The sequence below is a fragment of the Drosophila albomicans genome, chromosome 3, assembly GCF_009650485.2.
Source record: "Drosophila albomicans strain 15112-1751.03 chromosome 3, ASM965048v2, whole genome shotgun sequence".
Classification (NCBI taxonomy): Eukaryota; Metazoa; Arthropoda; class Insecta; order Diptera; family Drosophilidae; genus Drosophila; species Drosophila albomicans.
Window position 1 is genome coordinate 13,342,915 of NC_047629.2, and position 27,678 is coordinate 13,370,592.

Genomic DNA, 27,678 nt, shown 5'->3' on the forward strand with positions numbered 1-27,678 from the left:
CTTTCATACTCACTAAAATAATACTTTTCTTTTATATTAGCATCATACAAGGGGATAAATTATATATTTAATATAATTTCATCTTTTCCCATTACAATAACAATAGTTGCATAACAAAAACACAGAATTCTCAGATTTTAAAGAATTTATTTATTTTGTAAATGGTGTGGAGGTGATCCTGCGAAACTGGCGATATATATGTATGGGATAGGAGACATACGTGTATAAATATATATAGTATACAATTAATTAAGAACTAGAAACGTTACATTATCGGATAAGTACATGCTGAGATTCATTCATACATCGTGGATAGGCGTATGAAATAATATTAGAAACTTTCTTTTGAGCAGTGATTGAGTTGAGTTCAAGAGGAGGAAATCCTTAGTGGCTACAATTAGAGAATAGACAGACTGAAAATGCTTTAGATACAATTATGTGTAGTAGTTGCGAATAGACGATAAGGCCATGGAGGTTTGTTTTGAACAGGCACATGGTTTTAAGTTAATTTCCCTTTGCATCAAAGTTTAGAGTTTGACGCCCTTCAGCTTGACAGCTGTGGTGTGCAAATCCCATTCCTGTTGCTGCAGCGCCTCGTAGGCTGCAGCCAGACTAAGATCCGACTCCGCGAGTAGATTCTGCAGTTTGATCAGCTTAATGGACTTATGCACATCCCAATTGATGAACTCCAGTGCGCCCAGGCAACGTGTGGGCGTGCTCTGTGAAATATAATTGAATGTTACTGATTGCAAATAAAGAAAACGCGCATTTCGCTTGCTCAACTCACATCCTTGCCCAGCACTTTGACCATGATGCGCACCTCGTCCGAATCAACGCCACGTTCGCAGCCCCGCGGCTTCTTGTCCGAGAACTCCAGCAGATCCTCGCAGCTCACCGAATTCGAATCGGCCAAACGCGCTGCTGTCGCCGCAAAATACTCGGCTTCCGTTTGCTGCTTCTGTGGCGCACTCGTGGTGGAATTCGATGTAGTCGCTTTTGTATCGTTGCCATTGATGGCAGTGTGATTCATCGCTTGATTGACTGAGGCGCGCACCTTCTTGAAGAGCGCATTCCCGGCCAGCTCGTTGTCAGCGCAGCCAAAGCGTCGCAAACTGCCGCTCTCCTGAGGCGCATCTTGCGGCATTGCAGCTGCCTCCGCTGCCACGGCAGCTGCTGCCACAGCCGTTGCCGCCGTCGGTGCCATCTCCTGAGGCACTGCCACCGAATCCAACGTGGTCGAACTACTGCTGCTGGCCAGCGGCTTGTCCAAGTTGCGCAGCTCATCGTCGTTCACGTACAATCCCGAGATTTGAGTTGGTTCAAAGACCACTTCCTTGCTTTTGTTGTAGTGCTCCTTCTGTATGGAAAAGTTGAGGAATCCATCGGTCACATCCGGCGACTGCAGCACTCCATCTTTGCTCAGATCGGACTCCAGTATGCTCTCAAACTGCAGCGATGCGCTGTCCGTCAATCCGGCGGCATCGGCTGGCGTCAGCTTGTCCAGATTCTGATAGGTGTGCGTCGATGCCTCTCCAGCCATGGCTGGCATGTTCTCATATTCCCGCACATCGGAACGCCGACGCACGCTATTGGTACGCACAGCGGCCACCACTTCAATGGATCGCGCAGGCTGGTTCATCTCACGTGTTGTGGCTGCTGCCCCGATTGAGTTCCTGCTCGATGAATCCTCATCGAAGTCCGCCAGCTTGTTGAGAGTGCGCTGCACACCGTTGGCCGGTATAATCAGTGGATATTTGCGCACATGCCGTTTGGTGCTGGTCTTCACCTGCTTCTTGCCTTCGCGCGACGGCAGCGGTAAGGGATTCGCCTCCTGCGGTTCGGGAAACTTGTAGGTGCCCAGCGTCATGTAACTGGGACTCTCGCACGAATCGTTGCCGCCCATTGAGTTACGATTCTCATCCGCTCCATGTCGCTGATCCATGTTCGCCTGCTCAGCCCGACGCACTCGCTGTGCTGCTCCACGGGTGGGCAGCGTCATGGGTCGCGCTGGCGGAGGTTGCGACGTGGATCGTGTCGAGTCTGGGACGTTGTTGATGGCTGCCAGAGGTTCGAGGGCAGTGTTGGCCGGATGACTCAGTTGACTGCCCAGTCGGCGTGGCAGCGTCTTGGCATTCATCAGCTCAAATTCATCCGTGTCCATGTGGCGCAGCAGAGTTGCTGCCGGACTGGGTCCGATGTCCAGCATGCCTTTGCGCTCGATCAGACTGTTGTAGGCCTCACGTCCCTCCTCGCCAATTAGCGACTGTGCGGAATGAAAGGGAATGAAATGAAGAGCAAGGATAAAGCAAATGTTCAAATAAATACAAATAATAAGAGTAATATGTAAGGAAATGAGTGATGAACAGAAGGAATCAAGGTAAATAGCAGAGCTATGTTAAGTAACAGAGGACTGTTAATAAAAATAACAGTCGATAAAATGTTACTATTTAAAATCAAGATAATTTAAAATAAATTTAATAAAAAGCTAAAAATAATGTGGAGAAATTAACCAAAATAGAGTACATCGATGATTGATTAATCTAAGCTACATTTAAGACAATTTGGGGTTTTTCTTTTGCTTTATTAAATCCCTTTAAATATACACAACGTTTTTGATTACCAATTGGTTTGTTTTGTTTTCTTTTTTTTCTTGCTTTTTATATTTTTGTTATTTTTTGTTTGTTTATCGTTTGGTTCTTAGAATGCAAACTTTTGTATATATGTATATATAATTACTTGGAAAAAGTTTTAGTTTAGTTTTGGTTTTAGTTGTAGTTTTGTTTTGTTTTGTTTTTGGTTGTGAAACGCTTCGAACGCATATTTTAGAATATCAATATATCAATTTGTAGTGTAATCTTGTAAGTAATGCTATATGAAATAGATATGAATTGTATGAACTTTGTAATTATAAGTAATATTATATTATATGTTGTATGTATATAAACTTTGTATATAAGTAATTTCATATTTGTTTTCTTCACTTTGGTTATCATTATCATTATCTTTATCTTTATCAATAAATGCATAGAATGCGACAAATCTTTTTATTAAGAATATTTCCATATATCCATATATGTATGTATATATATATATTTCTCATTGGAGCTCTATAAAAAAAGGTGTAGACACGCTCAAGTGGCGCATTGTGTAGTCAATCAACATGGGGATTAACTCTCGGTTTATAATCGTATTTTTACTTTTTTTTTTTTTTTGAGAAGATGAAAGTACGTTTCACTTAGATTTCTATCAAGTAATTCGAGAATATTTTCCAATGCAAACATCTCCCGTCCGTAACGGAATAGTATTTATGTATATAACTAATTTTCGACTCTTCCGACGGGTTCATGCTCAGTATTATCATTTATATATATACTATATAGTCTAATATATAAATATGTTTTGGTTTATATATAGTAAAAATGCAAGCGTAAGGATATGGCACATAATACACATTTGCATATGTACGAGTTTTCGGACAATATTTTCAATATCTTTTCATTTAGTTTCTTATTTTTTTTTTTGTTCACTGTTTAGACCCTTTACTTTTGAAAATATGTAGTAAAAAGGGTCTATTATCTTGTTTTCTTTTTTAGTTTGTGGGATGTTGTTGGCGATGAAAAAGGATTGTCAACTTGTGTGTGTATCTTTGTTGTGTGCGTGTGTGTGTGATTGTCTCGATGACTGTCGTTGTAATGGGTATCTGTGTGTGTGTGTGTCTGTCTGTTGCGTGTTCTGTTGTTTTAGTTAATACCCTGTCCCATATTTATAGTACATGCAATGAGTTGTCGATTAGATTCAATTTTATATTTAATACTGTTGATATATTCCTAATCTGATTTATACTGATTGATTGTTGGATTGACGACACCGACAACCAGAAGCTCTGTTATGCTATGAGAGAGAGAGAGATGTGAAAATGGGAATGACGATGATAATGATCTCATTTGATCTGATAGGAAATTGGTTTCAAGAGTCGCCCCCCTCCCTGTCTTTCTGCTCCGTCTGCCCCTTCTGCTGTCTGCTCTGTCCTGGAAGCCTTTTGCGTTTGAAGAGTAGTCAAGTGTTTTTTGTTATCGAGTATCAATGAGTCTCTTCTACTAAATATGTGTTTAATTAATATTGCTTTAACATTTATTGAGCTGTTTGCTTTAAATATTTTGGGTTCCGTTTCCCGTTTCCCAGGCTGCCCTGAACTAGTTTTGTTGCATTATTATTGCTTATTGTAAATCTCAATTCGATTGATCTGTAACTGTGTAACTGTTAGTTGTATCTGTATCTGCAAATTGTATCTGTATCTGTAACTGACTGCGACAAAAAACAAACAACAGTGTTACGCTTACGATTACTCGCACTCGTATTATTATCCGTTCTGAGAGGTCTTCCGTGTTTCCAAATAAGGCACACTCTCAAAAATGCAAATCCATAAAAAATATACACGCTAAATATGTTTAAAGAGAGGCTGTAAATATTTCTACAATTTACTTTTCGACACACCACCACACACCACACTACAACCCACACACACACACACACACGCCCAGAGTGATAACACATCGATCCATTCTAATCCGAGAGCACATGTCCGAATAGTAAATTGAGAACATATTTCAGCATTTTCCTTAGTTATGGAGCCGGACTGGGCGGAATACGTGGCGCAATGAACTCGCGTCGGAACTGGAACTCATCTCCGCTCTCCGTGCTCGTCGACGAGCTGCTGTCACTCGAATCCCCCGCAGTTATCACCACCGGCAACTGTTGCTGTTGTTGTTGTTGCTGCTGCTGTTGTTGTTGCTGTTGTTGCAGCTGTCGCCAATGCATCTCGTGCTGCTTCACTGTCGACACATGTATCTGCTCCGGCCAATGGAACTCTGTGGGCCGCTGAGGCTTTACCACTTGCTGCGGCTGTGGCGTACGCTGTTGCTGCTTGAGCTCATCGGGAGAACTGCCCACAAAGTTGGTCGAAGTGGGACTCTTGCCCGTTAGGCGACTGATGTCAAACTCATGCAACGCAATCCCACCGCTCATCGGACGCTGCGGAGCCGGCAGAGCAGCGGATGCAGTGCGATAGGTGGCCACCGCTGACGAGGCCGCCGAGGAGGAACCCGAGCCGGAGCTCAGCTTCTGTGACATTGTGGGCGCCAGCAACGCATGCTGTGCCAGTTGGGCCGTATAATTGTTGCCCGGACCGCGTCCGCCAAAGTCATAGATGCGCTCATCGTAGTGGAACTGTTCGTAGCCGGCGCCGGGTCGATGGAAGCTGCGTCGATTCCCACCCAGATTGTAGTGTGGCGCTGACTTGATGCTCGAGTTCGAGCCGTACAGCTGCCGTGGCGAAATTATGGCATCGCGTTCATCCTGGCATGCGGACTGCACCTGCCGATTGAGGCCAGCACGTCGACGACGACACAACGAGCTGCTGGAGGTGGCAGCAACGCGAGCGCGAATATCGCACTCGGATCGAGCGAGGCTGGGCTTGGTGCGTGACTCCTCGCCGCTGGAGGAGCTGCTGGAGTCGAGCGTCATGGGATTGTAGCTGAGGCGTCGCAGAGTGCGCGCTCTTATCGATCGCGGTTTGTAGCTGGCCGAGCGTCGTGGCAACTGTTGTTGTTGCTGCTGCTGCGATTGCTGTTGTTGTTGTTGCTGCTGCAACTGTTGCTGTGCTTCAGCACGAAACGAACGCTGCTTGGCATCCGACAGCACGGGGGATATGGGCTGGAAGCTCTCATTGAAGGAGGTGGAACGCTGGCGATAGCTCTTGCTGGCCACCGCATAGACAGCGCTGCTGCTGCTGGCATTCAAGCAGGAAGATTTCACCGGCGATGCGCTGGCCAGCATCTGCTTGGTGTGACCATTCCCAAAGCGTTCGTAGCCGCTGCTCATCACAACTGGCGGTGCACTATACAATGTCTCTCCCTTAATGGGAAAGTAACTCTCTTGAGGACTGTAACTGCTCTTCTGGCTGCTGCGACGCGACAACGAAATGTTTGTGTCCCGCGACGCGAATCCCGTGTCCGGTGTGCTGCTCCGCTTGTCCTCCAGCAGCTTCTGTTCGCTAGCATTGGCCAGCTGCTGGCTGTGCAGCTGCGCCTGATTGTGCATGTACTGCAGATGCTTGTCCAGGTGACTGGTGGCCGCATTGAAGTCAAACATCGTCTGCACCCCGTTGCTGTAGCTGTAGACAGCGGACTTCAGGCTTCCCGTGGCACTGCTGATGCCATCATCGAGGGAGCCCAGCAGCTGTGGCAGTTGATCGTTCAAAATCGTATCATTGGAGTCGCTCTTGTCCAGCTCCGTGTACGTGTGCATAAAGTCGAGGTTCAACGCTTTCAGCGTGTTCTCAATGTCCATGATGTTGTCATTGATGCTTGGCGGCTCCTCGGAGCTTCGTTCCCGGTTCAGCGGGCGACTGAGTATTTCGCGTGATTTCTCAAACAAAAAGTCGGAGCTCTCCTTGTCGAAGATCGGAATGCGCAGCTCGGAAGTGTTTTTGATTTCGCTCAACGAGCGAAATCGCTGTTTGATGTGACGTGTGAAGGGGAAACAGAAACGAATCGCAACGAAATGCAACACAAAATACAAACAAACAACCAAAAATAAAGCAAGGGGAATGAACGGAAGCACAACGCGAATGATAAAAGAGAGAGAGAGTGTGGAAGAGTGAAGACAAAAGACAACGCTAGATTAGACTATTAAGATTGTTAAAGTCGAGTGTGCTCGACTGTCAAATACACGCCATACACTTTTAAGGTATACAAATGGAATCCATTTATAATTACTCCTAAAGTACATTGAAGCTCATCATTGCGAGCGCAATTATAAAACTTATTTTTAAACTAAGAAGTATTTAAGTACTAATCAAGTTCCCTTTCCAATCTAATAATATACATCTAATGTATAAGCCAACACTTTGGTAACAAATAAGTTAGGTTCTTGCTTTAATTAAAAGTTAATAAATAAAGAAGCTCAGTTTGTCTAACCCTACAACATAAAGTTATCTGATTTCTAAGAGTTCATCAAGATTAACAGTCAGACAAACATTCATAAATGAACTCCGCTATTCAGGCAGTTTTACATTATTATTATTATTATTATTATTATTATTATTATTATCACTTCATAAGATAAACCCTAACTCAGACTATTACACACATTAATTGCCACTAAGTTATAATACCCTTTCACTATTTGGGTAACAATATTTTTAACTCAGCTGAAGCATGAAAATTGATCTACTATGCGCTACGTACCTGTATGTCGGGTATGCTCTGCAGTTCCTCCGTAAAGTTCTTCTTCTTGGAGAAGGGCGATGCACTGCCATGCGTGGGCGTCAACGCAGAATTGCGAGCGGATCCTCCGACCATGTTGTTCGATTTGTCGCCGCCACCGCTGCTCAAATGCGGCAAACGAAAGCTGAACTTGCGCTTGGGACTGTGCGCAGCTGGTGTGTGATCCGAAGCCAGGTCAATCATCGATCTACAAGCACAGCAAACAAGAGACATTAAACTCTCACGCTTAGTCACAATAAACTGACAAACTGTTGACTCACCTGGCACTGATTTCATTGGCAATTTCGATGGCATGATTCAGTATCTTCTCATCCTTGACCGAAATGGGCTTCACAGTGCCCGTGGTTGTCTTCTTTTTCGACAGCAGGCCATGCTTGTTGCCATTGGTGTCGCCCGCTTTATGCGCATACTTTGCAGACAATTCTGCGAATTCGTTTTTCGTATTTACTCGATCAAAGTCCGGCGACTTTGGCTGGCTGCCAGAGGCGCCACTGATCGAGCCAAACATCGAATTGATTTCATCCAAAAGGGATGGGCCAAAGTCCAGTTTATCGCCGGTGATCTCATCATCGGATATCTCGTGATATTCATGCAGATCATCGGTCGCATTGCGCGAACTGGCACGCCAATGATTTGGCTCGCCGGTGGTCGAGTGCAGACTCTTGCCATCGACGCCATAGTTGTTGTTTTGCAGCGCATAGGCGAGCTGCTCCTCATCCAGTTTGTGCGAGGCAAATGGATTCGAGCCAGCAAAGTCAAAGGAGCTCTGTCCATTGCTGGCTATCAATTTCGGTGTGTGCTCCGTGGAGGGAATAAATGTGGGATTCATTGAGGTGCCAGCACCCTCGGGGAAATAACCGCTGGCCGTTTGCAGTGAGTCGGGGCTGGTGGGAGTTGGTGGCAGCAGCAGTGGCGTCTGCTCAATGTCCTCCGATGGCTTATACGGTGTCACAATCTGCTTGGGCACGTGATTATACTGCGAAGTATAATAGAAATGAACGAATGTTTCTCTATGTAGTTCGGAAACAACTTACGTTCTGTGAGCTGCCGAGGAAGGCAATATCACCAAAAGTGGCGCCATCGATGCCCACATGTCCTGTGTGCTTAAAGTCGTTCTGTGGCTTCGATATCATCTCTGTGCGCAGCTTGCGCTTGCTAATGCGATGATCGCCCACTCGGCTAAACGAATCCCGATTGGAGCTGGGCAAACCCTCGAGGAAGGCAACCGTATTCGAGGGATTGAAGTAGCCCGTCTTGCCGGTGCTCAGCACTCCCTTCCAGAAGGGCGTGCCCGTGTTGCGATCGAGCACACTGATAATGTCTCCCTGGCGATACAACAAATGATCCTTCTTCGGTTCCACACAGTTGACCACAGCCTTCAGTTGCTCGGGCTTCATGTCGGGCAGCTGTTCGTAAATCTCGCTAAACTTTGGCCGCTTGGCAGCGTCATCCTGCCAGCACTTCATCATCAGAGTGTAATACTCGCGTGGACAGCAATCGGGTTGCTCCAGCCGTTGATAATTGGGCGCATCGATGGCCTCCAGTATCTGCAGGCCAGTCAGAGCAGCCCAGGGCTGAAAGCCATACGAGAACATCTCCCAGAGGCAAACGCCATAGGCCCACACATCGGAGGCGTTGGTGAAGCGCAAATAATTGATGCACTCGGGCGCACACCAGGCAATGGGCAGCTTAAGATTCACATTGAAATTGGTCTTGTAGTAATCCTTGCCCACGCCCAAGGCGCGCGACAAACCAAAGTCCGAGATTTTCACCTTGTCTTTGCTGAAAACTAGGATATTCCGCGCTGCCAAATCCCGGTGAATGAGTCGCTTCTGCTCCAAGTAGCGCATGCCATTGCAGATCTGCAGTGCGAACTCACAGAGCGTCGGTATGGTGAGGAAGCTGACGCGCAGACCGGAATCCTTAAGGCACTCGAGCAGGGAACGCAGATGTGCCAGCTCCGTGACGAGCATCAGAGAATCGGTGGCCAGCACCACGCCATAGAGGCGCACGATATTCTCGTGCTCAATTGAATGCATTATGGCTGCCTCCTTGAGAAATTCCATGGGATTCGATTGCATGCGTTCGCGGCACAAGCACTTGATGGCCACTTGAATCTATGAGTGTGTGTGTGTGTGCAGAAAAGAAGAAAACAATTCGAATTAATTACTCAATTCAATGCAACCGGAAACCATCAAGTACGGGAGACTTAAGGGGAAACAATTGAAACTCACCCGCTCGCTGCCATTTGTCCAGACGCCCTGCTGCACAATACCAAACTCTCCAATGCCCAGCTGCTTGTTGACGCTAATCGCATCGGCCGGTATGATGTGCTTGTTGTTGGGCACCCTGCTGCCCGGAGAACTGGCTCCGCCATTCCTAGTTGCCGTCGTTGTTGCCGCCGCCGTGCTGCTCTCGCTCGGCGATTGTCCGCCACCGATGCCGCCATCCTCGCGCTTCACAATTGTGGCGGGCGCTTGCAGTAACCGCTTGATTTTGCTGAGGTAACTGTGGGGGAAGTGCTTCTCATAGAATTTACGCAGTCTTCGGATTTCCGGTCGCGATAGACCAATGAAACGTAAATCCTCATCCGCTGCATATTTAAATTGCGCCGCATTCGTTATTTTCAATTCGTTTCTGCACAACAAGAGAGTGGGAGAAAGAGAGGTAAAAAGATGGGGGGGCGGATGAGAAATGAGTTCAGTTCAGTATTAGGTTAACAAATAAATCTAGTGTGGTCGAGTGTGCTCGACTTTTATATACACATATATTCGTTAGCTATTTTTGGGGATGTCAATATGAATGAATGAAACCAATTGAGTCATTGCAGCTGATTAAATATTCCGAATTTTATAATCTCTTCGAACCGAAATCCCAGAAACCAATTCAAATGTATTTATAAAAATTACTCATTAGTCCTGATTTATAAGTGTTTATCGTTGCACTGATAAGATTATTAACAGTAGTCTGATGGCTCCTTATTTAAATATTTTACTTATAAGATATATAAAACTGTGTGTTATGGCGGCTGGAATTTTTAAACAAGATGGTTTACGAAATTCAATAGTGCAATAAGGGTTTTTGTATCTTTAATTCTTCGGGGGGTATTTAATATTGTAAGAAAAGTGCAAACTGTAAAAGATTGGAGTATTAACATACCAGAAGATGGTTAACGAAATTTATTAAAAATTTTAGTTTTCTGCCCTGTCCGAAATGTTGAATCTACTTAACTCGCATTACTAGAAAACGAGACAAATACCTGAATGGAATAAATTGATAATAATAATAATAAGCCGAAGGCCTTATCTCTTGTATATATACATATACATATATACATACATATAACTTAGTTTTTAAAAATAATATATATATTAAATTATTATTATTATAATTTAAGAAAATGCTATAATACTAGTTACTAGTTAATTCCTACTCTTTATGAACTATTCTTAGACCAAGTATGATCAGCATATAGTATTCATAATTTGGTCAATTTGGGTCACAGCACTTACTTGATGGCATTGTAGTACTGCTGTAGTTCGGACTCGGTGAGGAATTCATATAAATCAATCTGTGGACACTCTGGAAGAGATACAGAAAGCAAGAGAAGTATAAAAATAAATACGAGTATATAAATGCATATTTAACTTAAGTATGCATGCGGCGTATCAGAGACACCAACAACAGCTGCACTCCATAATATTCCCAAAGTATATGACCGTGTGTGTGGCTGCATGTGTGTGTGTGTGGGTGGTTTAGATTCCTACGCCCGCAACCAGAAATAATAATAATAAAAAAGAGAAGAAAAAAAACGCCAACACATATGGATTGACTTGATTTCCATTCATTGGCAGCGGCGCCTTGCCCTCATTGTGAAGCGAGCAGCCTTTAAAATATTTTCATTTCTTTTATTTCAACATCTTTATCTCCCGTTCCCACCGCAAACACACATACACACGCACACAGATACGCACTAACACAATATTGAATATTATTCTGATTGCCTTTGCTGCTTCTTCTTCAACCCGACCCGTAGCATTTGTCATTGTCGTGTTTTTGTTTGCCTTTGTAAAGGAAACAACGCAACACATGTATACACACACACACACACAACCCATAGTAGCTGACATGGCGCACATATGTGTGTGAGTGTGTGTATTTTGTATGTACACAGATTGCCTGATAATGTCCGTTAAACCCCTGGATTGGCAATTTGAGTCATCAGCCGAGTGCGGCGCATTCGACATTCATTGAGATAATAAATTCCATGGAAACAGACCACATCCGCTTGCTTGCTTGCTCGCTTGTTTTGTTTGTTTGTTATTGCAGTTGCACTAACTACATATGTGTGTCGCATGTCAATGTGTGAGTGCACTTTTCATTTCCACTTGAGTTCAAATAACCGCCTGTAATTAAATCGGCAAAGCTATCCCGCAGGATTTGCAGTTGTCCTTGAATTTGCAAAATAAAATCGATCGGCCAATACACACGCACACACTAACACACCGCCGCCCTCACACATACGCGACACACACAGAAACAAGTAGCACAGAAGCGAATACTACGTAGCAGATACAATTTTCGTTGCTCAGAAAACACTTGTATTTCCGTTTCATATTTGAACTTTTCATATTTTCACTTCTCCGCAAGGATTCATTTACGATTTCAGCACACTTTTTCACACATTTTTGCAGTTTTTATTTCATTCTTACCCATTTTATTTTTGCGTGTGCATTGTTTGGGAGTACTGCATCTTCACCAGTGTGAACACTTGTGACCAAAGCTGAAAAACCGCATACTACTTCACCGAAAAAATACCAACGAAAGCAATAACATCATGGTGGGTCACACTGTTTTCGTTAACAGTGATAGTTTGCATGCGATAAACAGAACAGCTGAGCGTACACAAACATAAACACAGTTTACGTATTGTTTGTTTATTTAATGAAAACATCTGTGCGATCTTCAATTGGAAGCATATTATTGAATTCATATACATAATTTAGAGTAAATTATTTGAGCTTGCAACACACAAGCAGTGATAAGCAGAGATAAATGTGAAATTTGTTCGAAATTATTGATAAATATTTTAAAAAAGACGGAAGGTACTGGGAAAATTGGAAACGGTCATACGATCAATGACAATCTTGGTATGCTCAAAGCCCAAGGCATTATTAATGGCCGCCAACTCCTCAAAGTTCTCCCGTGTGCGCTTATCCTCAATCAACTTCGAAACGTATTTGTACATGCGTCCATAGTGACTATGTGCATATGCATGCCAAATTGAGAACTGGATAGCCTTGCTATCGTTGGCATCCACAAACTTAATGATCTCGGTGTAGACATCGTTCAACTTGCTCACACTATCCTTCACATTATCATCGAGAACCGACAGCTTAGCGACTGCAATGCCCTTCTTGCTGAGAGCTTCAATTAAATTGTTTCTCTGCTTATCCATGTTACTAAAATTGCAATCATTAGTAATGGAAATCAGTATCAGAAAGTTTCTCACTTACGTTTTAATCTTTGAGGCATCTGGGCGTGTGTCGTTCTTAAGTCCATAGAATGACAAAAGCGCATCTTCATCGGTTTGACCAATAACCAGATCTGCTAGTTTTACAATACGCTCCAAGGCGGCACGCTGCTTCTGCAGCTCATCCCGCTGCTTATCAATGCTAGCGTCGTCGCCTTCTGTGCATTTCTTCTGAATGGTAGCGGCGAAAGTTAATGGCAGTTGTGACTTTAGTTCGCTCGATTCAATGTTCTGAATGAGCTGCAAATGGGCTTGCAAATGCTTGGGATGTGCGGCAACGACTTCCTGATAGATTTTCTCCGCCTTCTCCAGCTCTAGAAGGGTATAAAGTAAACGTTCTGTTAACTAAGGAACTTGTTGAATTTATTTGGGTGAACTTACCGCACTTGGCAATGTGCGTGCACTGGAAGTCGCGCAAACTTTCAGCGTAATCATCAGCGCTTGTCTTTCCCTTTTGTGGTGAGCTCGGTGCTCCTACGGCATTGGCAGGCACATCGTTCTGCACACTGACTCCATCGCCGGCTGCAGAGTTTGCAGGGTTCGTCGCCGCCTGATATGTAGCCTGCGACTTCGGCTTGGCTCCGTTGGCAGCAACAGCGGCAGCTGCTGCTGGAGTTGCGCTATTGGAGCTGGCACCATTTGAAGCGCCATTGGATGTGGATTTCTTTTCGGCTGGATTGAGCACGTATGTGAACTGATGCACTGCAATGCGACGACCGGCTTCATCCTTGGGGAACACCAGATTGCCACCCAACCAGGCGCACTGCGTCGGCAGATTGGCCTTTGTCAGGCGTTCCTGAGCAATGGGTGCGATGTAAAGCATTTTGTTAGCTTCACGTATTTTAGCCGTCGTAAATTTACGGCCACTGATAATACATTGATTGTAGCTATCGTAGAAGTCCAACGACAGCATATTAGGCAGTTTGTAGGCGGCAATTAGATTCGCCTCGGCAATCTTCTCCAGAAGCTCTCGCTTCTCGTGACGGATTTGCAGGCGCACAGTGTATTCACCCTTCTCTAACTTGGTAAAGAAGGTATGCGAATGGGCATCACCAGTGGCCACGAGCGACTTGTTCACGTCGAACAGCATCCACATTTGAGATTCAAACTCCGACTCGTACAGCAAATCGTTAAAGATGGGCGCATAGAGCGCCACTTCAGCTGCCTTGCTCACATTCAGATTGTAGACCAGTAGATTCTGATAGATTTGCCTGCCCTCTGGGATGACATCGCGTGTGGCGCTCAATGGCGAAATCTTTGCCTCGCTGGGTCGCAAAATAATTGCAGCAGTTTTGAGCTGCAGCAAAGGTTGAATTTCCTCAGCAACCAAGGCACCAATTTCCAGCTGATGAATGCCACGTCCGGCATGCATGACATCTAATAAAAAGAAGATGATTATTTTTCAGCAATCGTTAAAGTTAAATCTTTGCTATATTTACAGGCATTTGGATTGTGTGCGGCCACGCCATGGAACTCCAGACTGTACTTCAAGTGGCTCTGACCATGATTTGACCAATACTTAGCAATGCACAGCTCAAGAATCTTGTTAGCCTGCAATAAGAAGTGTGTTGTAGTTGTGAGCTATCCACAAACAAATAACGATGGCTTACCTTAACGGGGAATGTGGTTGTGGCTTCAAATTCAGAGTTGACACCAATAATCTTCATGGTTTCCAGTTTACGGCAAGATTTATGCGGCAACAGTTGATTTGTGTGCAAGAAGAACTTGCCAATATCGTTGCCCCGATTAGGATCCGTAATGCGCATGCGCAGCACTGAAAAAAAAATATTATTAGAGCTATTTCATTTAATTGATTGCAAGTCTGTCTTACCTGCCCAAGTGGCCTTGTCTGGCACTAGAATAAAGTCTCTTTGAATGGTGTTTGGTTGGAACTCGACGCTCTTGTCGGCTCTATTGCTAGCTGGTTCATAGACCGGCGTATTCTCAATATTCTCCAGCACATGCGGCTGCACCACAGTGACGGGTATTTCAAAGAGCGGTCCCTTTTGTACGCACTCCGTGTCGTAGGCTTTGACACTAAAATATAGTTTAGTTTAAATAGTTTTCGATGTTAAAAGTGAAAGGCAGCAACTTACACAGCACTATGGACACCAGGTTGCAGGCTGGTTGGATCGATTCTCACTACAATTGAGCGTGTGCCATAGCTGAGGTCCAGGAAGGAGCCACATTGCACCCACGACTGCGAGGGAATAAGGCTAAGACGCACATTAAAGTTGAACTTGTCCTTTGGATCTGTATAAATTTTAAAGGAATATTAAATTTGACAAATTTAGTTAAGTGTCTTCCTTCTATGACTTACCAGCTTCCTTATCATTGAAGAACACCGGCTCAATGTTGACGTTAAAGTCAGCAAACTTGCGCTGCACGCCCTCACGCAGATGAATACCCTTCTCATGGTTGGGACCCACACGCACCGAAAAGCTGCAAACAAAGATTCCTGATAGTATTGTAGATATTCCCACTTCTAGGTCTCGCTTACCGCAGCATATTATCCTTGGACTGGCGATGTTCCACCAAATGTTCAAAAGCCTTCTCCACATTCAGTAGTCCATGACCCTGGGCATAGGGATCCACATAGCCCAGCTTGGTGGCCGTAACGCTGATGGCGCGTTTAATACTATATGGCGAATACTCAATGTTCTGCTGCTTGAGGCCAGAGATGAGCAATGCCACGGCTCCTGCGACATGTGGCGCAGCCATGCTGGTGCCATTCATCAGCTGCGATTTGCTCATTGTAAACTGAGGCACCGAAGTGATGGCACCTCCAGGAGCGCACACAGTCACGCCCTGTCCACCATCAATGCAGGGATCGCGCGATGTCCAGGTGTAAACGTTGCCAGGCAACTTTTCACGCATTGCATATTCGGCCTCCATCATCTGGGGGGAAACATACGCTCCCACACCGATCAAACTTGGCTGACTGATGTCCGGGGGAGTGCCCACAGTGCTGAGAGCGGGGCCATGGTTGCCAGCTGAAGCAACCCAGACGACGCCATACTTGTTGACCATCTCGTTCATCAATTCGCCAACACGACTGCAATACGAAACATGGCAATTAATTAATGTGACACCAATTTATAGCATGTCTGTGATTGTAAAACAACAAAGGAGTGTTTCTGTATGTAATACATGTAAATAGTGTATCGCTCTATTTACCTCGGAACACTAATCTTCATTACTTTACGCTTTTTAATGCACATTTTACGAGCAGGTGTTGAGATGGCTTCAATCTGCCTAAAATCAGAAGTAGCACATGCCCAACTCATAGAAGCTCTTAAATGCTAGCTGTTTGCTTACCCCGAATTCGACCAGTTTGAATGCTCGCCGTAGCTCATATTGATTACATCGATACGTCGTCCTTCGCGGCACAGCTCCATCACCTTCATGATGCCGCGTACCAGCGCGGAACCCGTCTCCATGGAGCCCAAGCGACCGTCGCCAATGGTTATGGACACAATCTTGGCATTGGGTGCAACACCATCAATGTCGCGAGAGCTGTGATTGCCACTGGCAATCGATGCCACATGCGTGCCATGAGGAGCTGTCAAATAAAAATGGGAGTAACTATTTTGCTATACCTTTAATTGCTAGTCAACTTACAGCACATGCCCACCACTTCCAGAACGTTGCCATCGTCATGCACATTCACCGAAATGGAGAGGAAATCATTGACATTCTTTGTTTCGTGTGTGTTGGTAAATTCGCCAATGCGCAATGCCTCCTCCAACTGACCCTGCTCTGTGGTATCAATAATGGTCAGCCAACCCTTTTCAGTCGGGAAGAGCACGCAATCGTACGATGTCTTGATATCATTGTACAGCTTCTCGTAGCTGTTGAGCATCTCAAGCTCGAAGTCCAGGTTCTCCTTGATAATCTTCTTGTCCCACAGCAGCTTAGAAGCTTCACCTTTAAGCAAGAATGAATCGAAATTAGTTGAGCTCTCAATCCACCAAATCCTACACAACTCACCTGGATTCTGGGCCTCAAACTCTACGATCTTACGACTGGCATTAGCTGTGGCCGTTTTGTGCGGCTTGTCCCAGCTCTTGAGCTTGGCCTGGGCGACAATATTGTCGCGAATCTTGGAAGGTACCAGGTCATGGAAGGATTTAATGCCCACACGAACGGCACCATCTTGATCTGTATTCAGTCCAATGAGCTCGGGGCTTAGCTTCAGTGTGCGGCCAGACAAGCCTTTAATGTTTCCCTTCTCGTCGGGGGTAACCTTCTTGCTCATGTCCACATCACCACAACCCGAGCAGTCGAAACGTTCAATAACCTTTAAGGTTTTTCCATCGCAAAGCGTCTAATGAACAAATAAATAAATTAAACAACTTTTTCACCACATCCAAAGATTAAATTAAGAACTCACCTCAAGTCCCGTTGCTCGCGGATCGACACCGGAATCAAAAATGGCGATGGTCACATCTCGACCATCGTATTCCGGGTATTTTTGCAAGAAATTTAGCACACCAGTCTCAGCCTTAGGTACCTATGGAAAGTAAATAAGTAAATACTTTTATGAGCTACTTTTGCCCAGTTGGTCTGATTTGACAGTAGTAGTTAGCCTATATATATGTAAATATGTATATGTACCAGGGCACCCGTGGGAAACGATGACTCGACAATGCCGCTCAAATCGCTCGCCATAATTTCTTCAAATTTATCGCCGCTTTTGTTGTCTGCACTATGCGTTGCACTCGGTGTTGTTGGTAATTGGTCAATGCGTGCTCCTAGAATTATTTCCTTATTCTCAAGTGATCGGTATGTTGATTGAGTTCTTCGTTCTGTTCTCGTTGCACCTTTAATAGAATGATGATTTTGCGGTAATTCTTCTCAGTTGCATACGTATATATATTTGTGAATCGTGACGTTGCCACCGTTTATATTTTACAGCTGCTTTTATTAGACGATATGGCAAGGCCTACTTCGACTGTTTTATTTTATTTTTTATTTCGTCAAAGCAATTTATTTTAAATTCAAATAAAACAATTGTTTTTCAGATTAACAATCTTTAACATTCAAGAAATAATGTATTGCTTTGATGCTTAGCTTTAATATCAAATATCGTTTGTAATGTTTTGAATATTAATATACTATCGATATATCGATAGACGACAACATAACCAGAACAGCTGTCTGTCTTTCTGTCATCTGGCTGTGTTTTTTTTGCGACCAAATAATACGAATTTGTGAATTTGTGTCACATAAACAAACAAAATGTGGTTCGAAATAATACCTGGCGCAGCGATCATCACCGTGGCCCTCTCCGTGCCAATATACGCGATGTACGGTCTGCAGAAGCTGACAATGGGCAACGTAAGTAATTGGTTCACGAAAATGCAATTCTTATATAACCTGCGTTGAGTTACCGCGAACCGAAATTTATTAAACATAATGATTGCAGTCAAAAACTAAAAAAAACAACGCGTCGCCACTTTTTGCACTTTATATGTCGCTTCGCCGCACACTCCACTCTCCACTAATAATTTCTAATTGAATTTTCCACACCACAATCAACAGGCCTATCGTCGCAATATGGACGAGCGTTTCTCCCGTGTCATGTACCAACGCGATTTCCGACTGACCAACAATCCATACATCATGAACGTAAGTGAAAATTTAAAAAAATTCCTAATTTTTATCAGTTTACTATTTGTGTTTGTTTCGCTAGCAAATTGAAGTTTATTTTTGTACGACAATTATTAAGCATTTATACATTTATTTTTCGATTTTGTTTACATTTTAATCAATACAAAAATACAGTTTCATTCATTACAATATTAATAACCACGGAATCGGTATCATATTTTTGCATGTTCATTACATTTGCTTCAACTATCAGAAATTGAGAAATCGTCTCTATTGTTATTTTTACAGGGCCTGAATGCTATTCCAGATGAGGTCAAAAAATAAATCGTACATAGTTGCAATTAATTAAGCTTAAGTGCAAAAAGTTAATAAATTTACAAAACGAAATTGAAATACGGGACTTGATTTTTGTTAGGATTTGCTTACAGATTTTCCTGAATGTGCTTGCGCTATTTTGTACAACAAATTTCTTTGCAGGGTCTTGATGAAGTTCCAGATGAAGATCAAAATGAACAAAAGAATAATCAGGGTGCAAATAATTAAAGAGATCTGATAACAAATAGAAATGTTAAATTTAATTGTGATCTGTAAACAGCTAGAATAAACTAGAGATGTTTTCCTACTTTTGCCATTTGCCGCGCAACAAACAAACAACCCTGTTCTTCTGTTTATCTGTGTGTGTATGTAAAAACCACCCCTATGGGGACGCTTCCCCCAATTGGGTTGTCAACTTTGTGGTATTCTGAAAAAGGCGTCGACAGAGGCGAGTGCAGAGCGTAGAGCGCAAAGCTCTGTGTAGAGAATTCGATGTGTCTAAAAGCGAGTTAGGAAACATTTAAAAATAAACATATTTTTGTGTTATAAGTGAACTACTTGTGAAATGCATCTAAAGGGCGCCTAAAAGAAGACGTTGCAAAATCTCAGTGGGAAAAGCAAATAGTTTTAGTGCTGTTAGTTGAGCTGCTGCTGCTTTGGCCATAACTATATACAGACACAACACACAGGAAGCAGCTATGGCAGCCGGATGGCGGCGGGGGTCCGTCAGGGGTTGCGTTGGGGTTTGGGGTTGCGATTGGAGCCAAAGTTTTGTGTGTATAGTTGTTGTTGCCCTTGGGCTTTGCGTGTTATTGTTTACATGCGAGGCGAACGCGAACTCGGCGAATGCCATCGATGTCGAGGAGCCGGCACGACGCCACCACCAGCGACATCACACCGCGGACGTCGACCGGGAAAGGGAACGAGAGCGCGAGGAGAAGGGATACTGTGCGCCGTATAATGGTAAAATATGCAAGCAGTTCATCAGCGGACCCGTGTGGTACAGCCTGGAGGATCCAAGTGGCGGCTGGCGCAACGAGCAGGTCACCACAGCGCTGTGGGATGAGTTAATTACGGACTTGACGGGTCTATGCCGCGAGGCAGCTGAGGTGAGTTCACATCTACTTCAATAGTTTTTCCTGCTCACTCTTGTTTCGTGCTGCTCTTTACAGAAAATGCTTTGTGCTTATGCATTTCCGCGTTGCCATGTCGAGAATGGACGCTCCATCAAGGCGCCGCTCTGCTTCGAAGACTGCCAAGCTACGCATCTGCAGTTCTGCTACAACGATTGGGTGCTGATAGAGGAGAAGCGGGAGCGGAACATGTTCCTGAAGAATCGTGCCCACTTCAGGCTTCCCAATTGCACCGTGTTGCCCCACTACGATGCCAACATGCGACGTCCCAGCTGCTCGTACATTGGTCTCACCGAGATCAAGGAGGCAGAGGTCAGCTGTGAGTATTACACACCAAGTAACTCCTGAAGGTGCAACGCTAATCAAACTCTGCTTCCACAGATGACTGTCGCAATGGGAATGGACGCTTCTATTTAGGTTCCATGAATGTTACCAAATCAGGCATTCCTTGCCAGCGCTGGGACACACAGCATCCGCACATGCACATTCAACCGCCGCTGGTGTTTCCACAACTCATCGAGGGAGAGAACTACTGTCGCAATGCGGGTGGAGAGGAGCCACAGCCTTGGTGTTATACGCTCGACGAGTCTGTGCGTTGGCAACATTGCGATATTCCCATTTGCCGTGAGTTGAAAGGATATTCGAACTATTAAGTGCAGTAAATAATCATTAACTCTGACTTCCAGCTGACTATGTGGATCCCAACGCCAAGGATCTGAACACGCCCATCAAAATGGAGGAGTTTTTCACTCCCTCGATGATCTTCCTGCTCGCTGGCATCGGCTTCATTGGCATTGTGGCACTCCATCTGATCATTCTGCTGGCCTACAAACTGTCCAAGCACAAGGATTACTCTCAGCCAGCTCCAGCTGCCCACGGCGAATGCAACGCTTCGGTGCGAGGCGATTGTAATCTGTCCGCCAGCCGAGAGACACTCGGCTCGACAGGATTTGCGCCAACAAATGCTGCCAAATGTGGCACCATACGCAGCACAGCGACTATACACAGCAACTGCATCATGCTGACCACGACGGCTGCTGTGCAGGAGCCGAAGACCAAGCTGAATGCACGCCTCGAGAAGCTGGAGTATCCGCGTGGCGAGATTGTCTATGTGCGTTCCTTAGGACAGGGCGCTTTTGGACGTGTCTTTCAGGCCCGTGCTCCAGGGCTGGTGTCGGGTAAGGAGGATCTGCTGGTGGCCGTCAAGATGCTCAAGGATGATGCCAGCGATCAGATGCAAACGGACTTTGAACGCGAAGCCTGCCTGCTGGCCGAATTTGATCATCCCAACATTGTCAAGCTACTCGGCGTTTGTGCTTTGGGGCGTCCCATGTGTCTGCTCTTTGAGTACATGTCGCCGGGGGATCTCAGCGAATTCCTGCGCGCCTGTTCGCCATATGCCACACACCAGGCGCAGCCGCGCAATCGCCAGAATCTCGATGAGCTGCAGCTGCTGCACATGGCATCGAATGTGGCATCGGGCATGTTGTATCTGGCCGAGCGTAAGTTTGTGCATCGCGATTTGGCCACACGGAATTGCCTGATCAACGAACAGATGCAGGTCAAGATCGCCGACTTTGGACTGTCGCACAAGATCTATCTGCAGGATTACTACAAGGGCGATGAGAACGATGTGATTCCCATACGCTGGATGCCCATCGAGAGCATTCTGTACAACAAATTCTCGCTGGAGTCGGATGTCTGGGCATTTGGCATCTGCCTCTGGGAGATCTTCTCATTTGCCCTGCAACCCTACTATGGCCTCACCCACGAGGAGGTGATTAAATACATTAAGGAGGGCAATGTCCTCGGTTGTCCAGATAATACGCCGCTCTCTGTCTACGCCTTGATGCGTCGCTGCTGGAATCGCAAGCCCAGCGAACGTCCTGGCTTTGCGGAGATTAATCACTGCATTCAGCACAGCATCGCTGAATGCGAGTGCAAGGCGATGCTCTAAGCGAAGAAGCATAAACAAAAAACGAAAATCAAATCGAAATTATTCCGTCACGTTGCAGCAATTTTAAAATGAATCCGTATCCGAAGAAAAAAATACTCAATGCTCTCCAGTTGTCTTCCGGAGCAGACAAGTAGCCATGGACTTGCTATCAGAAGCATTTACTACAAATATAATATATAGTATAATGAAGTCAGTCTATACAACAACAGTTCCAATCATTTAGTTTATATCGCTATCTGTTTCCGTTTCCATTTCCATTCTGTTTGTTTTTCTTTTGCATTTCTCATTCAAGAAAGTGGAGAAGATTAAAGTTTGACCCTTTTAGTTTATCAATTGTGTATTCGAAGGCCGCAATTTAATATACTCGATATTAGATATTATTATACGATATATTACTTTCCACAACGAACGCAACAAGTCAGCCATATTTTATTGGTAATTCGTACTCTCATATCTAGTCCGTAGCGAACATAAGTTTACATAATTGCAAAAGTCTCAAACTCAATAATATGCATATAAATATGTACATCTATATTTAAATCGTATATATACATATGTAATTTGGATTAGACTCCAATCGGTTTTTACTAGACTTAAGCTGAACGGTGAGTCGAGACTCTCGTTAATATCACTAAAGAGCAACTGCCCAAAACAACAAGATTGAAAAAACATAACAGACTCTTGCAAACGAATCGCAAAACACCGATGACCATCAAAACAATAAGGAATATGATATACATATACATATATATGAAATATTTAGAGAACTGTCTACAGCCTCAATTTCTTAGGACCTTTACATAATAATAATAATCTTGTATCAAAAATGTTGATGTAATTTGTATAATAATATAACTTTACGTAATCAAGCCAGTTTATTTTGATTCCTTCAACAATAGTAACTGTCGTAATAATAGTAATCATATGGATAACGTCTGCATGGATAGGGAACTGGCACCGGGAGAGGTAAAACACCGAATCCACCATAGCCATAAGGTCTATAGCCACCATAGCCACCGCCATATGGACGACCATAGCCACCTCTTGGCGGTCCTCCGAATCCTCCTCTAGGTGGTCCGCCGAAGCCACCGGGTCTGCCGCCTCCAAAGCCACCAGGTCGTCCTCCGCCAAAGCCGCCTCCACGACCACCTCCGAATCCACCGCCATGTCCACCTCCGTGACCGCCACCACCACCACCATGACCTCCTCCTCCGCCGCCTCCGCCTCCACGCGCAGTTGATAGCTCTAAGCAGTTAAGCAGCAGAGCAAGCAGCAAAAATATCCACAATTTCGGCATTTTCAGCAACGTTCCTTTTCGGTCTGTTTTCTTATTGCGACTAAAGTGAATCCACGGACGGTCAGTTGCTGTGATCTTCTAAAGCTGTCAAATTAATTAGAGTACCCATCATAATTGGCTCTGACGCTATGAAAGTCAATAAATTCCCCCACATCGTGCTCAAATATCATTTTTCGCATATATGTATTTGTTTTGCGATATCACAGGAACTTAAAACCTAAACAATAAGATGCAATATTATATATATAGTATAGTACTTAAAGAATGCGATATAAATAGCAGAGGCATCAATTGTTTACTGCTCTTGGCGGACAATTGGTATTTTTGCTGAGCACCAGTCTTTCCGGATCCAAGGAGAGTCGCTTTAGCACATCGTAGATCTTCTCACGTATCTTTAGCACAAAGTCTGTTTCGCGTCCCAAGATCCAGATCTGATCGGCATAGCCAAGGGAACCAATACTGCCGCAGGACCACAAGATGGCAAAGTTATCGTAGTCCGTATAAAGCACCTGATATTTCCCAGAACCGGGCAACAAACGCGCAATCACCTCTGGAAAGCGTGTATTGAACTGAGGGAAAGATCAGATAAAATCAGTAATTTAATATTAAGTAACAGGAATAAGTAAGGGTTTTACCTTAAAGTCCATAATGGAGGATCTGCTGTTCTCTGGCGTGGCATAGCCGAGATTTACATTGGGATTGCCAGTGCTAAAATACGGGATATAAAATTAATTTTCAAATTTATATGGAAATTTAATCGCGTCACCTACATGCGATTAACGGTCTTTATGGCCACCTCGAGCTTGAAGTTGTTAAACTTGGACAGATCCGCTTTGTTGTAGGGCTGAAACTCGAAAGTGGTGCAGCCCGAGGCGATTTCTGGCAAATAGAATGAACGCTCCACCTCATACCAATGGCCAAGTACCTGAAATTATTGATAATTGACGATCGATGCAATCATTAGATGCGGTACTTTAATATTCGACTCCAGAGATGCCGAGATGTCGTTTGCTGCTGCCTGCGTTTCTCTCGGCAGCGATGAGTAAGCAGTTAACTGGGTTACTATTATACAAAGGCACATAAAAAGCAGAAAGGAAAGTGATCGACAACAAGTCGACGTCTGAATACTCTTGTCCTTAGAAATCACAAAATTTAACAAAATTGTTTGTGTATTGTGTAAAACATATGGTATGTATATTTGATATATGATTTTCCTCTTACAGCATATCATCATTATGAAAATAATTGCTTATTTGTGTAGATATTAACTGGTAATGTTATTTCAAACATATTTCATGTTTAACCTAAATATTAAACGAATTAATTTTAAGTTTATAAAGCTAAATTTATTTATTTTTTTTTTTTAGTTCAAATTAAATTAACATAAATATTGTTAAATTGGCCTGTACTCGTTATTTTTTTATTACAAATTATCGTCAACTTGTGAGATATATGTATAAAATAAACGTTTTAAATCCTAACCAGCTTTATAATAATACGTAGCACACTACCTATTCAAATTTGAACTCTTACTTTTAGGGTATAAAAAAAGTCCGTAAATCATAAACCTTTTAAGCTGTTTTTTTTTTGGTAAACTGGTTTCACTGGCGTAGCAAAGCTATCATCAACGTCATCAGCGCATTGCCCAGTGGCAGTTACTATAACCAGCCACTGTCGGCGTAACGTCGTAAAGAACTCAGTGCTTGACAATAATTCTTGTGTTGGGGTCTTTGCCCTCCAAGCGAACGATGTCAAAGAGTTTTTACGCTTATGATAAACTACTCTGGTCAAGAGCTCAATTGGACAGAAGACTTGTCCAATTAGCGATTAGAGGCTGCGAGCAAAACAGAGATGTCAATGCACTTGCATCGTGACACGAACGAACAGTCACGCAAGCCGACAACGCAACGATGACAATAAGCAAAACTGTTGTTGGCTACTCTAGAACAGCACTCATCGCTGTTTTCAATTTGTCACGCTTGCATCTCTAGCAGCCTCTCACTCGTGCTCGCTCTCGCTCTCACTCACTAGCAAATGAATTTCGTTTTCATTTTGCGCAAAACGATGCCGAGGCTCAAAATGATTTTTCCAAGGCGATAAGCTGGCTGTGTGTTTATTACATATGATTAATGCAATTGAGTGGATAAATTGACTAAATCAATTTTCTAATTTGAGAGCAGCCAACTACAATCACAACTACAACTACATGTACTTTGGCGAGCTCTTTGGTCCGCTTTTGTCCTTGGCGTGCCAATAAAGTTGGAAATGGTTTGACTTGACCGGCTTGATGGCTTCTTGAATATGAACAGAAGTGGATTGTTTGCCATTGGACGACAGCTGCAGATAGAGTTGCTTTATGTGTACGTGTACGTGTGTGTGTTTGTTTGTTTGCATTATTGTTGTTGTGTCTCCTTCGCTGTAAACTGGTTTGCACTTTTACATTGTCCGAAGACATCAAATTAGTTCAAGTTCATCTTTATGCACAATCTATAAAAAAAAATATGTTTAGCCGACGCCTTGTACTAATTCATGGAAATGTGACAGAGACTCATTGTTATGCTAGTTTTTATACCAACAGGGTACAAGGCTATGTTCGTAAAGATTTGTCATCATTAAAAATAGTACATGTTGTAAACAGGTGGAGGAAGTTATCATAAATAAAGATCCAAGTGTACTAGACTAGGGAGAATACTTTCAGAGATCTATGCCCTCTAAACTATCCAATTTGAAATACCATTTAAATACCATGACGACCTTTTTAACACTTTGACATTCGGGTATCTTCTAGTCGACTACAACTTTGCTACTCACATTTATATATAGTTAAAAGATTCACATTTGAGTGGCAAAATGCATGAATAAAGCTTTTATTGCTTTACCTTGAAGTGCCATTAATTAGTAGTTTAGTTAAAACTGTCATCGATCCCAATGGAACTTACCCGACTCATGTTGAACTTTGGCATCGATGGATAGTTCGGGCAACGTCCAAACCCATAAGCGTCCGTTTGGCCCACAAATGTCAATAACAACAGCGACGACAGCAACGCCAGAGAAATTCGCCAGATTACGCAAAATCGTTGTTCAGACATATTTATTATAATATAGTTATATTAGGTGAGGTCGTCAACACTGGGTTTGAGGATTGGCACAGTTTAACGCTTGATGATTGGATATATAATTCTTTGTTCTGTATAGAATTTTAAATTGAGCTTGTCGCACTTTATTATGCAGAGTGTAACTTCCGTTTTTCGATGTCAGTTGGCCAATGAACGGAGACGTTGTTATGCTTCCATTTCCTCCTCAATACGGGGGAGTTTGAGTCTTTGTTGTTTTGCTTTGTTTTGATTTGCGTTACTTGTAATGTTTGCTGGCACTGCGATCTACCTATTAATATTCCGCATAAGAAATGTGCGATAATAAAAACGTGCTGCGCTCTTGCTAAATTTGGAATTAAGCTTTTAACGCAGAGTATATAGCATAAATGCAGCAAGAGTGAAAATGAAATAAACTCGCGGCACTTGTCGCTTGTTATTTTTGTTTTGTTTAAATATATTTATTGTTAACTAGGTTGGCTCGTGCCTGACTAGGCGAGCGTTACGTAAAGGAAAAGCCAAAACCAGACCAGCAAGCCATGCGAAGCGACACGAACCATTCCTCCCCTTATTCCTCTCCCCCTCTCTCTGGAGGCACAAAGCGGAATGCAACAGTCGGCGGACTGGTTGCTGGTGCTGGTGGTGAGTGAATGGGTGAGTGAGTGCAACAGGAAAATGTTGCACATTCATTCATAAACAAAAGTAAAAGGTCTAATAAAGGAAGTCAGAGAGCTTGCCAATTTCTGTAACAGTTGTGCTCATGAAATGTGTCATTCAAGCCAAATGTGTTGGCTCAAGTTCAAGTGAACTGCAACTGCATTTGAAACAACATAGCAAACCGTTATTTAAATATCAGAGGAAGTCGCAAGATGTTTTATTTATCAACACTCATTTTGTAATCACACACTCATAGTTGTTAGTTTTTATTTAACAGCGTCTAGCAAAACTATGTGTATAAACATCGACAATTGGCCAATCGAGTGAAGCGACTAAAATTGCCATCCCAAAATCACTGAGTGAAAAAAGTGTTAATTTTTGCAGACCGACGAATGGCAGCAAAAACAAACAAAAGACCCACACAAACACAGTCGTTTCATTCAATTACAAATTATAGTTGGTTGGGTGGAAATTGTCAGAGGCCAAATCAATTTACAATTGCGGTTTTATAAACATGCTGAATTCATGGTTTTACTTGTTATCTTTTTGTTTGATGTGCGCGCATCATGTTATCGTTCACAATAAAGTGGCATTCATAAATAAATTTGAACGCGTTTAGACGAGTTTACTACGACTGCAACCGCACCGCACGACCGTTGAAAATATACTGATGTTTTTATCCCATTAGCATTTGAGAAATTTGAATTGGAATCAGTGTGCCCCTACCTAATGTAGTTGCGAATTATTACGCAAAGGGTACACACTGGTAAATATCGATAGCTGTTTCTTATCGAC

At 43.6% G+C, this 27,678-nt stretch overlaps 5 protein-coding genes across 7 annotated transcripts; 2 read left to right on the top strand and 3 right to left on the bottom strand.

The window, feature by feature from the left end:
* Window positions 1-127: 127 nt before the first annotated feature.
* Window positions 128-11,037, bottom strand: LOC117567127 (activated Cdc42 kinase-like). Of its 2 annotated transcripts, XM_052004492.1 has the most exons (8): window positions 10,935-11,037; window positions 10,799-10,868; window positions 9,521-9,923; window positions 8,321-9,403; window positions 7,547-8,262; window positions 7,248-7,473; window positions 788-2,263; window positions 128-719 (listed from the first exon to the last, which is right to left on the bottom strand). In XM_052004492.1, the coding sequence occupies exons 1-8, from the start codon at window positions 11,020-11,022 to the stop codon at window positions 528-530; spliced, it is 4,254 nt and encodes a 1,417-aa protein (XP_051860452.1). In that variant the 5' UTR covers window positions 11,023-11,037; the 3' UTR covers window positions 128-527. The 2 variants fall into 2 exon arrangements, with proteins under 2 accessions (XP_051860452.1, XP_051860451.1); XM_052004491.1 differs by lacking the exons at window positions 128-719; window positions 788-2,263 and adding an exon at window positions 2,561-6,513.
* On the bottom strand, window positions 10,799-17,721 carry LOC117567128 (tripeptidyl-peptidase 2). Its single transcript, XM_034246938.2, has 15 exons — window positions 17,437-17,721; window positions 17,213-17,332; window positions 16,810-17,146; window positions 16,441-16,746; window positions 16,138-16,381; window positions 15,320-15,874; window positions 15,140-15,261; window positions 14,916-15,072; window positions 14,651-14,856; window positions 14,430-14,593; window positions 14,259-14,370; window positions 13,201-14,196; window positions 12,803-13,133; window positions 11,999-12,748; window positions 10,799-10,868 (listed from the first exon to the last, which is right to left on the bottom strand). The coding sequence occupies exons 1-14, from the start codon at window positions 17,488-17,490 to the stop codon at window positions 12,376-12,378; spliced, it is 4,077 nt and encodes a 1,358-aa protein (XP_034102829.1). The 5' UTR covers window positions 17,491-17,721; the 3' UTR covers window positions 10,799-10,868; window positions 11,999-12,375.
* A 244-nt stretch (window positions 17,722-17,965) lies between these two features.
* Window positions 17,966-19,054, top strand: LOC117567135 (NADH dehydrogenase [ubiquinone] 1 alpha subcomplex subunit 1). Of its 2 annotated transcripts, none has more exons than XM_034246945.2 (3): window positions 17,966-18,159; window positions 18,364-18,450; window positions 18,910-19,054. In XM_034246945.2, the coding sequence occupies exons 1-3, from the start codon at window positions 18,061-18,063 to the stop codon at window positions 18,973-18,975; spliced, it is 252 nt and encodes an 83-aa protein (XP_034102836.1). In that variant the 5' UTR covers window positions 17,966-18,060; the 3' UTR covers window positions 18,976-19,054. The 2 variants fall into 2 exon arrangements, with proteins under 2 accessions (XP_034102836.1, XP_034102837.1); XM_034246946.2 differs by lacking the exon at window positions 18,910-19,054 and adding an exon at window positions 18,721-18,825 and having other exon boundaries at window positions 17,970-18,159.
* A 114-nt stretch (window positions 19,055-19,168) lies between these two features.
* LOC117567130 (tyrosine-protein kinase transmembrane receptor Ror2) lies at window positions 19,169-22,706 on the top strand. Its single transcript, XM_034246940.2, has 4 exons — window positions 19,169-19,856; window positions 19,920-20,199; window positions 20,262-20,504; window positions 20,567-22,706. Exons 1-4 carry the CDS (start codon window positions 19,446-19,448, stop codon window positions 21,835-21,837), a joined length of 2,205 nt encoding a protein of 734 aa, XP_034102831.1. The 5' UTR covers window positions 19,169-19,445; the 3' UTR covers window positions 21,838-22,706.
* A 574-nt stretch (window positions 22,707-23,280) lies between these two features.
* LOC117567133 (apolipoprotein D) lies at window positions 23,281-27,559 on the bottom strand. Its single transcript, XM_034246943.2, has 5 exons — window positions 27,419-27,559; window positions 26,074-26,518; window positions 23,905-24,059; window positions 23,770-23,842; window positions 23,281-23,703 (listed from the first exon to the last, which is right to left on the bottom strand). Exons 2-5 carry the CDS (start codon window positions 26,221-26,223, stop codon window positions 23,422-23,424), a joined length of 660 nt encoding a protein of 219 aa, XP_034102834.1. The 5' UTR covers window positions 26,224-26,518; window positions 27,419-27,559; the 3' UTR covers window positions 23,281-23,421.
* Between the last annotated feature and the right edge of the window lie 119 nt (window positions 27,560-27,678).